The 12,021-nt window shown below is 47.7% G+C and overlaps 1 protein-coding gene across 1 annotated transcript in view; it reads left to right on the plus strand.

The window, feature by feature from the left end:
• Positions 1–12,021, plus strand: part of FBLN5 (fibulin 5) — a 71,730-nt gene that overhangs the window by 35,185 nt on the left and 24,524 nt on the right. The window contains exon 6 of the mRNA XM_033109497.1: positions 10,451–10,573. Coding sequence (XP_032965388.1) covers positions 10,451–10,573 — 123 coding nt within the window. The remainder of the gene's footprint in view (positions 1–10,450; positions 10,574–12,021) is intronic.

Below are 12,021 nucleotides of genomic sequence, written 5' to 3' on the forward strand. Positions count from 1 at the left end.
CAAGGCTGGTAGGGTGGCTTGGCCAAACTCAGTGTGTGGCTTTTACCTCTAGATCCAAGATGGCTGCTCCCACTCTCCCCGTCACACCTGCAAGTGACAACGGGACCACACACTCGTTCTGTTTAAAGCATGCCCCAGAAGTTGTTACACATTACTTTTACTTATACCCCACTGGCTAGAGTTTGGTCACATAACCACATTTCACTGGAAGGGAAGCTGTAAAAGCAGCCTTTAGTTGGGAGAATGGATATTAGAGGACAGTCTCCAGTTGTGGCTGCCTCTGCCACATCATCCATCTGGATCACACACATAACTTCTATTCCGGGAAGGCTGTTCCTCCTGGAAATATCCCTACTCCTCTCCAGCATGGTATTTACCCTACTGAGTTGGGATTATCTGGTCTCTTATCTGTTCCCTACTGGATTGTAAACAGACATGGCTTCCGTGTCATTTATCTTTGAGTCCCTAGTACCTACAGCAGTTGTGGCTCATGGCACGGTAAAGGTGTGCAGCATAAATGAATCCTGAATAGCTGTGTTATTGGCGCTGGGACTCGGCTTCCAGGCTCTACATGGTGGGAGGGAGGGCTGGAATGACCTGGCAGGTCAGGTAGTTGGTCCTTCATCTCTCTGCCTTCCACACTAAAGAAACCCAGGAGTCTGCTAGTGACCACAGAGGTGTGGATGGAAAAGGGCAGCCCCTACCCTAGGCCATCAGCCAGGTAAACACACAATCCTGAAAAGTATTTAATCAGTTCAAATATTTATTTTAGGTTCAAGTGATATAATCCAACTCTTACCAAGTCCAAAGTGTGGTAGGGAGCAGGACGTGGCTCAGGCTTCCAGAAGCTCAGGACATGTGGCCCCCGTCAGCCAGGAGATGGTATTCCCAGGACTGTCTCTCACTTTGGCATGCTCTTCCCACCCCTGTGGTCCCCACCTGCTTTTCACCTCTTCTTGCCATCTCCTGAGGTTTCACCTCTTGAGTTGTAGCCTTAACAGTTATTCTCTGATGTGTTGGGTCGTCTGCTAGAGAAGGGGAGCAGGGAGCTTTGGGCTGTACCAGCATGGAGGAGTGAGGGCAGGAGAGGAGTCCAGCCCAGTGGGTGAGTCTCAGGATGAAATACCGTATTCTTCTTCACCTGCTGACCTATTTCTTGTAACTTGTTATGTGGAAAGAGCCATCTGTCACTTCCCTCCCTTTTCTTAGGAGGCTGCGGGTTCCAGGAATGGGTGTATGTGAAGGAAATGTTCCCTATGTCATTGCCCAGTGTCAAGACCTGCTCTCACCTCCCAGATTTGTGACCCTCCCAGATTTGTGACACTCCCAGTTACGCGTCTACAGCCCTCTGCAGCATTCTCTACACACTTGTGTTCAACATCTGTCTTCCCCACTAGCATGCAAGCCCAGGAGGACAGGTGATGGTAGCCCCATAGGAGGCAGATGCAGAAGATCAATTACACGAACCAGGTGACCCTGGTTAGTTAGTGATGGAGTCAGAACTGGTGGCAGGGCCTTCTGACCTCAGGGGTGAGAAGAGAACACGTGTAGATTTCATTATCGCTCCAAGGGTGACTGCCAGGAAATGTGTGTACCTGATGATGGGCCGATTGATTCCTTGTGGTAAATTTGCACACCTGGGTATTCCCACAGCCGGCAGCAGGCTGTGAGTTCTGTCCCAAGCCTGAAGAATGGATTGGGTTTCCTGGTTGTGCCCTAAGATGTTCTGTGGATGCCCATTTTCAGGTCAGGCAGAAGATGTCTCTTTTCCCTCTTCTGATTTTGTCCCCTTCTGTGATGGTTGAAAATAAACTTCTTCTTTGTGTAGAACGTTCAGCTCTCTGGAAAAAAAGAGGAAATATAACTTACTTTGCCAGGCCAAACACATGGTGTGTCAAGGCCTCTGGGGGTGAGGACATTCTCACATCTGCCCTGGGCAAACGCTAGGTTGGAAAGAAGCCTCCAGACGCTCTCAGCTGGGGCCCGAGGCTCTGCTGGGCCTGAACTGTGAGCAAATGTCTGCCTTGTGGGTATCCGTCATCCCACAGGGATGAGATATGGGCCACCAAGGAGGAGGTGGCTAAACTGGTTCCTGTGATGTCACATGGATTAACTGCCTTTCCCTGTGGCGTTCAGAAGAGCCCAAGAACAAAGTACCTGCATTCCCAGTATAATTCACTTCAATAGCCTCTATCATGCCAGGTGCTGTGTTAGGTGCGTAAGACACAAATATGAATACGACCCATTTCCTGCTTTCAAGAAACTCGTGGTTTAGTGAAGGGAGATGGAGCCATACACAGCTAACCGTGTACTGCAATGTGGAGTCCTCTAAAACCAGCTGTGCTTAGCATGTGTTTGAGTATAAAAGGAGGCTTGACGTGCTGCGTTGTCAAGGTATAAAAGAAAGTTACGGGTTTTCTAAGAAGGGGGCACACAATTTTGAGTAGTAAAGCCCCACGGTCCTTTTTGTGTCTTGGATGGTCCCGGAATCTGTGTTTATTATACTTTCACCGGGAGAGACTAAAGGCTGGCAGACCAGTAATGAAGCTAAGACAGTCATTTAGAGGAAAAACAGTGGGGCCTTGGTGTCTTTGGGGATGGGGGATGTAAAGAAAGGTTAAGTTGCAAGATTTTCAGAAGGAGAATTGCATGAGAATAGGGAGTAGTAGGGGAGGCTTTAAGGATAACTGAGATTTCTAGCCCAGAATACTGAAAAAAGAATGGTACCGTTGACGAGGATAACATTGGAGGGGAGCGTGTGGGGCGGGCACGAGGCGATCACAGACGGTGGCAAAGAGGGTGAGAACACATGGAGGTCAGGATGTGGGGAGCAATAGGCTCCCAGGGATGGAGGAGGAGGAGCCGGCAGGGAGATGACGAGATTCGAGAGCGATAGCCTATATAGACTGTTCGTGAATACTCCTTTAAAAAGGAATGGCTCCTTTGCTTGCTTTATAGTCACGATCATGGCCTAGCCCTTTAAAAAAAAAAAAAAAAAAAAAAAATACCATGTCTAGATTGGCACTAAGCCAGCGTTGGCCTGTTACTCTCAGGACATCTTGATGCCTGATGCTGAAGAAGGAATATATGTGTCATCTCCCTCTTGCTCGCCACCCCTCCTGCAGCGGCAGTGACCATTCGTACGTTGGCAAAAGTTGAATGGGCTTGGCCAATTCACGGCCCAGTTTAAAAGCAGCTAAAGTCAGCTGATGTTTACGAAGCACTGTGGATGAAAATCATTACTCAAGAACCAAGCAATGTGATCCCCATTCGTTGCAGTTTGTTTCTGCAGAAGGTCAGAGCTAGAAGCGGCCTTTCAGAACTCTCTTCTAAGCTCTCACTTCGTGGAGAGAAAACTAGAATTCATGGAGAGGTTGGAACCTGCATTCCAGCTGGTTTCTTCTAAGAGGAAAGGATTTTTTTGTTGTTGTTTGGAAAATGGACCACATATTTGTTGCCTCACTGGAAGTACAAAGTGAGCAAGCTTTGTATCCTATGCTTAATATCAAGCATCGGGGAAAGTGCTGTAAACACAAAAAGATCTGGTTCCTAATGATTGCCCACAAGACACATGGAGTACAGATGTCCTGGGAATTCAACAAGCGAGTTCTCAAACGCTGAGATCTTTAATTAAGCAGGTGTTTGGGAAGTAGGCCCTGTGTAGCTTCCAGCCTTGGCTGGGCTTGTCTCGCTGAAAAATGGCACCGACCCAGCTCAGCAGCAGGCCCAAAGCTGGCTTCAATCAGAGACGTCGGAATGTGCCATTGTTATTTTCTTCTTTCTTATCAAGCCCCATTAGCTTGAGCAAGGAAGGAACAAAAACGGGCTGGGAAAACATGTTGTTTCACTGGGTAAAAATTTACTACCAAGGAAATGATTTTGCTGTGTCCAAAAAAGGACGCGTGGAGGCTTTTTGAAAGGTGTAGTCCTCCAAATGCATGGGGACAGTTTCTCCCAAGGTCCCCCAGCGAGAATGTTTTCCTGTGGCTGATGGCCGTTCTCACAGAAGAGCAGAGGCATTCAGCTGAGGGTGCGGACACAGGTGCACAGAGTCAGCCCTTTGCTGTCCCTGGGATTGGAGAAGAGAAGACACAGAAAGAGGGAAGAATCGTTGGTCGCGCCAAGTGTGATCGTATTTGGAATTCAATAGGACATATTAGGTTGGTGCAGAAGTAATTGTGGTTTAACAGGTTAAAAATAATTGCAAAAACCGCAATTACTTTTGCACCGACCTAATACATCTTAGGCTTTTGTACGGCTACAATTATAGAATCAGAGATGGACCCATAGATGCCAAAGTGCAGAGGGGGAAACTGAGACCCTGTGAAAGAATTCTCCCTGCCTCTGTGTACCTCTTGTCCCAATCTCCTGGCATGTGTCTGGAGCTCTAGAGGGAGAAGTCCTGGCCCTGGCTCTAGTTGAACCATAGATCTAACCAGGCCTTACAGCCCCAGTGCTGCCATCTTGGTGTTTTTGGTGACTCCCAGAACAGAGCCTGCAGGAGACAGAAGCCAAGCTGCCCCTGTGTTTCACAGCTGCTAGAAACACCACCTCACTGGGGAAAGGAACAGACATTTCCTGGGCACCTACTGGGTACCAGGCAGTGCTGATCGGACCCGTGAACACTTTAATTTATGAACTCTAATAGCAACCTATGAGGCAGGCTGCCACCGCTCGATTTTGCAGAATACCTGAGGATGTAAGAGAGTAATGAACTAGCTCAGTAACACTCAGTTAGGAAGTGCAGGAGTCTGGATTCGCACCCTCCTCTGACTGCCCCCAAAGTTCTCCTTTTTTTTTTAACCCACTAGCCCTTTCTGGAAAGGCTCAGCCCTTTGGTGTTTTTCCCTTATGCTTTGGTGCTGGGAGAATGGCCTAGAAAATGTTCGCCCTATGGGCATGGGGAACCCCACTAGGTTTTGCTTTGGTTTTGCTTTGCAGTTTTTGAAGGACACTTTATTTCAAGCAGAATTTGTGTTATGAAAGCAATTTAAGTATTTTCTCTTCACCTTATAAGAATAAATGATGAAATGTAAATGCGTGTGTGCGTGCACACGTATGAAATGTACATTCATATATAATAAACAGCTGGCATGCCTATGCATATTATTTATAGTCAAACATATTTTTGTGTATTTATGTCAGCACATTAAGTCTGTTATATCTACCTGTAGAGATTTTTATAATAATAACCTGTGAGTTAACACTATTATACTTGGGACCCCTCGTTTTACATGGGACAGAAAAGTGAGTTGTATATTGTTTTCTGAGAACCAGCCCACTCCTAGCGAAGGACCTATAATAGGCATCAACCAATAGCATGGTATCTGTGATGTCCGGAGAGTCCATCTGGTAAAAGAGGTGAGATGCCTGTTACCACTTCCTTCCGTCACAGACGCCTGCTTCAAGGGCGAAAGCTTCCGGCAGCTTTGTACCCAGTGGTCCTCTCCATGCTGTCCTTGCAGTCAGCCTGGAAAAGTCCATTCGTTTTGTTGTCCTGGGTTGTTGAGTAGCATATGCTGATGACTTGAGGCCAGTTCCTCCATCTGGTGCCTTTGTGAGATCTTGACTGGATTCAAAGGGCGTGCTTTTACTGTTTTTTCTTTTTTGTTTTTTTTTAAACACTTGTAGAAATTTATTTAGTGTGAGAAACAAACAATAAAAACAATGGTTGTAAAGAACAAATCAATAACAAGTGATGCACATTTTTTGGAAATGTTTCTTTCCAGAAATGAGACGTTTCTTCTCAGACTTTAAGTTTCTGGGCACATAGAGGGTACCTCCCTGCCTGGGAGTTTAAAATGCGGAGCGGCGAAGAGTTTACGTGACCTCGTAAAAGACGCTATCTTATTTATTACATCCCACTCCTTTCTAGCAAACAGAATAAAAAGATGGTGAAGAGGAAAAGGATAAATATTGAAGGAATTTACTAAACAAATGTTCATTACGACGTTTTCACTTGTTCCTTGAAAGAGCTAAGCTGGGAAGGCAAGTCCGACTGTGACCCCAACTGTAGTGACTTTGAGAAAATGAAAGGTCCTCAGAGGCAAAAAAAAAAAAAAAAAAAAAAAAAAGTCAAGTTTAGACATTTGATTAACCATAGAAGAAGAGAAATGGACACTAGATTTTCGGGCAGGGAGAGCTAAATGTCAATTTGAAAGGTAGGTAAAGTACAGGGAGTTATAAAGCTATAGAAACCAATTCTGTGGGGCAGCCTGGGGAGTGGGGTGGGGACTGTGGTGATTGACTCACACACACAGAGCGGGCGGGCCGTAGTGAAACTGCAGAGGACTGATGCTTAAAGCAATCACGCCTTTGTCACTGTAGTGACTCTACAGATTCGACCCTTGGACTCAGGGCAGTAGCAGGCCCTCTGAGAGGACATTTCTCCACTGGCTTTCCACGGTAGATGGGCTGAAAAGATGCAGCACAGAGGTTGAAAGGATTGTGCATATCATAACTGAGCTGGTAGACATCTGTGGGGTTCTTCTCACAGGCAGACGGGATTTTGCAGGTGTTAGTCCAGTTCCTCTTCTGTGTCAGACGCTGTGCTAGGTGCTGTGGGTTTTGCTCTTATGCGAGTGGAGGAGCAAGACATTAAGTATATTGTCACATAAATGAATATATGTTGAGCCACCTCCTGTTTGGGGCCGAGTTCCCAGAGGCACTGAGCGAAGGAGGCAGCTGTCTGAAAGTTCTTGGGCTTCAGGAGGCTGAGGGCTGTCCACAGGACCGGGATTAAGGCTGCAGGCCACAGGTTTGAGGGAGTGACTGCCATCTCACAGGTGCGCTTCTGCTGGTCCAGGCTCTGGGAAGTTGAAGGCCATTCCTTATTCAGTGCCTTCATGCACCTGTCCCCATGAAGCTTTCTGGCTAGGGAGATGAGACACAGCTAGTGGCACGAAATCCTAAACAACCGTCTCTAACGTGTGTGTGGCCTGCTGTCCTGAGGCCTGGGAGCCCACATCTGCCTGTAGTCTCCTGGGAGGGCGTGAAGGATGAGTTGGACTGGCTTTGATGGCTTTCCTAAGTGAGCAGTTGTTGTTTCAGACTGTGAATGTTTTCATTGAAGGGATGGATGTCTGAAGGAAAGGGTGACAGCTCAGACAAAGCTGCTTGGGTCAGCAGAGCTGTGGTGTTCTGCGCAGAGGACGATTTCTTCCTGGGCTGGCCCAATGCTGCTGGGTTTTGATCTGCTGCCACGTTCTGGAGAAGTCAGTGAGCTCTTTCCTCCAGTTACCAGGGTGCTGTTTGCCTGGACAGTGGATGGACGTTGCCCCACCTGGAGAGAGATGAGCCATGGTTGCTGCGGTGGAGCCTCCAAATCCCCAGGCAGCTGCCCAGGACTGCAGCTCCCAGGAGGGAGGCAGGAAGCTGGCAGGGCTGATACAGATGGAGATGGCCTGGAGGTTTGGGAGGACACACACACGCACCCGCACACGCACGCACACAGCCATAGTAGAACATGAAGAATGAATGAGTGAGTAAGTGACTGAATGAACCACGCATTCTTTTCTCTTCAGAGATTCTTCCCAAATATCACACAAAGAAGGAAAGGAAATAACAGGCACGGGTTGTGTCCGAGGATAATGACACTTACTCAGGTTGCCGTAACTTGTACTTTTCCATTGATGCAGAAAAAGATGCCTTGCCAAAGAATGTCCTTGGAGTGATTTGATGTATTTTTCCTTCTGTTATTTAAATCAAACGTATTTAATGTAAGCAATTCAGCTGTGAGCTGGGATGTGTGATGGGTCTTTTAGCCCCGTGTGGAACCCACAGCATGAATATGTCCAGTTTCAGCTCTACCAGGTGTATAGCTGACAGTGGTTCTCAGTGGGGCTGTTGTCCACACACCAGTGTGGTCTTGCCAGCAAGTTGGCTGGGAAAACCTGGTCTGGGGCTGTAAAGGGATTAATGTTTGCTGTTCATGTGTTCATTCATTCATTCCTTCATTCATTCCCCAAATAGTTATTGACCATTTAGAATGGACGCAGCATTATACCAGGTGTGTTTCGAAGATATAAAGACGGGATACATTCCCCCCCCTCCCAAAATAAAACAAGTCCAGAGACTTGAGTTCTCAAAGTATATTAATATTGACAATCCATTCAATCAGTTAGTGAAAATTAAAAATTGAGTTTTTTGAAGATACAGCAACAGAAATGTGGTATAACCAAGTTAATTCTTTAACTTAGTAAAACTGGTGGAGTTTGTTTTTTTTTAAATGAACTTGAAAGCTTTAGTTTCTAGGTTCGAATATTTTGCATGTGCCTGTGTGTGTGCACATGCATACACACGCGTGTGCATATTTAGGCACCTCGTGCCCTCCTGACCCAGTCTGGTCCACTCCCAAGTGTTTGGTTTCTCTGTGTGGGGCTCCGTGGGCACACTCTGTTGCCGTAAGTTACACAAACACAGAGCCTTGGGAACTTGCTATCGCCTAGGCTCTCTAACAGCTCTTCTCGCCTTGGGTCCTCCTCACCCTTCATTCCCCTAAAGGCAGGAAAAAGAGCAAATTCCTAAGGCGATGCTGTTCCCAGGGTATAATTGCCATCCATCACTCCCCTCCGGAAAAATGTAAATATGCGCTGGCCGATAGTGGCATTATTTATTATCCTAGGCTTCGACGTGGATTTGAGCAGGCGCGGCTGCTGGCCAAGCATTATTCACCGGTTCCCCGGGGAGGCTCTGCTGGGTGGAAGGGAGGCCGGCCGAGGGCAGAGGCAGGAGCTCCTGCAGCTGAGAACAAGGCTGGGCCTTTGCCACCGAAGCTGTATGTGTCCGGGTGGAGCGGAGGCCGCTGCCACCTTGGAACCAGGTTCTTAGAGGCTGGTTCCACGCAATGCCAGACTTGTCGCAGTTGGGTGGTGGATTGTGCCAGTGTCACTCGAACCCAAGAGACGGTTGCTTACTTGGCCAAATGTTTCATTGAATCAGTTGTGCTTGCTTCCTGAGCATGTGGCCGAAAAGGCCTGTGTTACAAAAGACCCTCATCCTCAAGGAGCTTAAACTTTGGGGCCCTAGGTTCATCCCAACCCCACCACAGTCTGCAATATGCAATGTCAAGAGGCAGACGGTTTTCCAGGAGGGGCAGGAAAAGGCAGCAAAAGCTCAGCCCTGTCTCCTCTGCCAGGTCTGCCAGCTCCCTCTGAACTTGCTTGGTCCAGGGCGATGTGACCTGTTATTGCTGCACGGAGTGGGTTTGGAGTCAGGCAGGCAGGGAGGCCTGGGCTAGGCTCTTGACTTGACACTTGATTAGCTCCCTCAGCATAGTTTCCCGTCTGTAGGATGGGGGTCACGAGCCCAGCATACAGGGTGATTGTGAGAATAAACACAGCAACATACATGCGGTCTCGGGCATACTGCACAGGCTCACTGAACTGCAGCTTTTAATATTGTTTCCAACTGTGCGATGTTCCAGTTGGGGGAGGCACAGACAGAGTGTGGAGGAGCAAACCTGACTGCAGCGGTGAGGGGGGCAAAAGGTGCAGACAGGTGAGGGCAGGACTGACGGGGAGGAAAGGCATGGGAGTTGGGCCAGGCAGATCCAGCCGGGGCTTTAAGTCAAAGTCCGAGTGTGGTCAGGAGGTCCCGTTACAGGATTCAGAATGCTCTCCCTAAAATGCAGTGTGGGGTAAAGGGAAAAGGGATTCGTTTCAGTCGAAACAAACAGTTTTAAGTGCTGAATGTGTACACCAGATGTCTTGAGAAATCTGACCGTGACTGTAGCCTGGTCTTGGTGCTTTGAAGCTCTCAATTAAGACCCGACCAACTTGGACACAAGGACCTGCGCACCACCAGGGAGACAGTGACGTGTATGTAGCAGCGTAGGAAAACCCAGGGGGAGCAGAGGGCAGCAGGAGACCAGCTGCAGAAGCTCCGGAGTGCAGGGAAGACGGGAGGGCTCCGTGAAGCTTCACGAAGGGGCAGGGACCCCAGGCTGAAAGATCTTCATACATGGATCCGATTCAGTGACCCGACTACAAGCTTTGTCAGGGGACCTTTCTTTTTCTTCTGTTATGTTCTCAGAGGTGTTTATCATAGCTCTGTGCACACAGTAGGTACACAAAAGACTCCTATTTTAACACGTGAATGAATAGGCTTAACAAAATGCATTTCTAAATCAAGTAATGGTTATTATCCAGGTGACATGCTTTGAGAAAATGATGGGATAGGATGGCAGAAAAGTGTTGAAGGATGTATGTGTGTTCTTTTCTTGGCCATTTCCCTTTGTGGATTTCTGGGAAGCAGACTAGCTGTGCCCCCCTCCAAAGAGGCCTGTTTCTCGTAGTGGTACCCATCAGGGAGGTGCCTCCATCTTCTTGGATATAACTCAGGGATACTATCAACTGCTCCCAGCCAGCCAGACAAGCAGCTGGCACCTGTGGTGGCTGCAGGGCTTTGTACAGATGTAGGTGACATTCTTTGGAATATGTCTCTATTACAGATGTGGACGAGTGTGTGACGGATTCTCACCAATGCAACCCTACCCAGACTTGCATCAACACTGACGGCGGGTATACGTGTTCCTGCACTGACGGCTATTGGCTTCTGGAAGGCCAGTGCTTAGGTAACCGCTCTCTGGGACCCACAGGGCCTCTTGGAAGTTAATGGTTGCCAGGGGTATTGTGAAATGTGGGCGTTAGCTGGGTGGGTTTTTCTTTGGGTGGGGGAGGTACAAGCCGATGGAGCTTACATGTTTCACCACCTTCTAAAATCAGTTATCACCATCACCAGCATTTGATTTTCAGAATTTTTGAATGTATTTTTTAAGGGTTCCTGTTCGATTGTACCTACACCTTCTTCCTGTTTTCAGGAAGTTTATACCCAAGGCGGGAAGTGATAGAGGTGAGGGTTATTCTGTCCTAGTTAGAACTCCTACTAACGAAACACTTTGCTTAGTGACAGAAAAGTTCCAAGTCTCCCGTAGATTCTGAGCTACCACCGTCTCCTCCCAATACCCCACCATATCCACCCCCACGCCCACCCCACTAGCGTCTTTCTTTTTACTGCTAAGGAGTCAGTGATCACCAATTGAGAATTTTGTTCCTTGCAATTGGCATGTACTATGTGATCTCTCTGTTTATTTTTACTGGAGGGTTATTTTCCTTTCTTTCCCTCTAGTTTTTGGTCTAGCCAAGTTGAATGAATTCATAGCAATCTCTAGCTGTCACTTCAATTTCTATTTCTAGGGTGTGATTTCTATGCTGTTTTCTTGGAAAAGCCCTGCCAGTTTAATTCTCTAAGACACTGTTCTCTTGCCTGGAACTCAGTCCTGGAGGAGCCGAGAAACAAATCCAAACAACATCATGGAAACAAAAAAGAAAGGTTCCTTTTTCCAAGTCTCCCTTGATGGAGACGGAGTTTAGATCGGCTCTCGAGCCCTGTCTGCAGCCTCCTCGGGGCCTGATAAGCCAGCCTACACTTGGCTTGGTTCTCCTTTCCAGACATGCATATGGCATTTGCAGGCTGCATATGGCATTTGTGTATATGGTGGTCGCTGTGCATTTTAACCAACCTCAGCTATTATGGAAAATTTGATGCCACTGCTTTGAACATAAGTAGAGCATTGTGAGTGAGTTACTTGTATGGGAACTTAATATGTAGAATTTCAGAGCTGGAAAGGATGTTAGATATTATGTCATTCAAATTTTATATAGAGTTGGAAACTGAGACTCAAAGAGGAGGGACATTTTGGACAAAGAATTGAGTCTAAAATCTGTCTCCCGTTTCTCAGTCGTTTTTTTTCCACCACAAGGGGGTGCTAGAGAGGAGGTGGCCGGGCCACAGGCTGGCTCACACGGAGGATAGGGCCAGCCCCTGGGACGTTCCTCTGCCTGGGAGGGGGGCTTCTCGTCCACAGAGCGGGAAGCTCTGGGAGGGATACCCCTGGAAGCTGAGTGTCGTGCCACATGTACAGCCTGCTCACACTTCACATCCGAAATGAAGACCTTTCCTAATTGTGGCCGAGCTCATACCATCTTCTGGCCAAACTCCTCTTTCTCTTTAAAAACACAA

This window comes from Rhinolophus ferrumequinum, chromosome 6 (genome assembly GCF_004115265.2).
Source record: "Rhinolophus ferrumequinum isolate MPI-CBG mRhiFer1 chromosome 6, mRhiFer1_v1.p, whole genome shotgun sequence".
NCBI lineage: Eukaryota > Metazoa > Chordata > Mammalia > Chiroptera > Rhinolophidae > Rhinolophus > Rhinolophus ferrumequinum.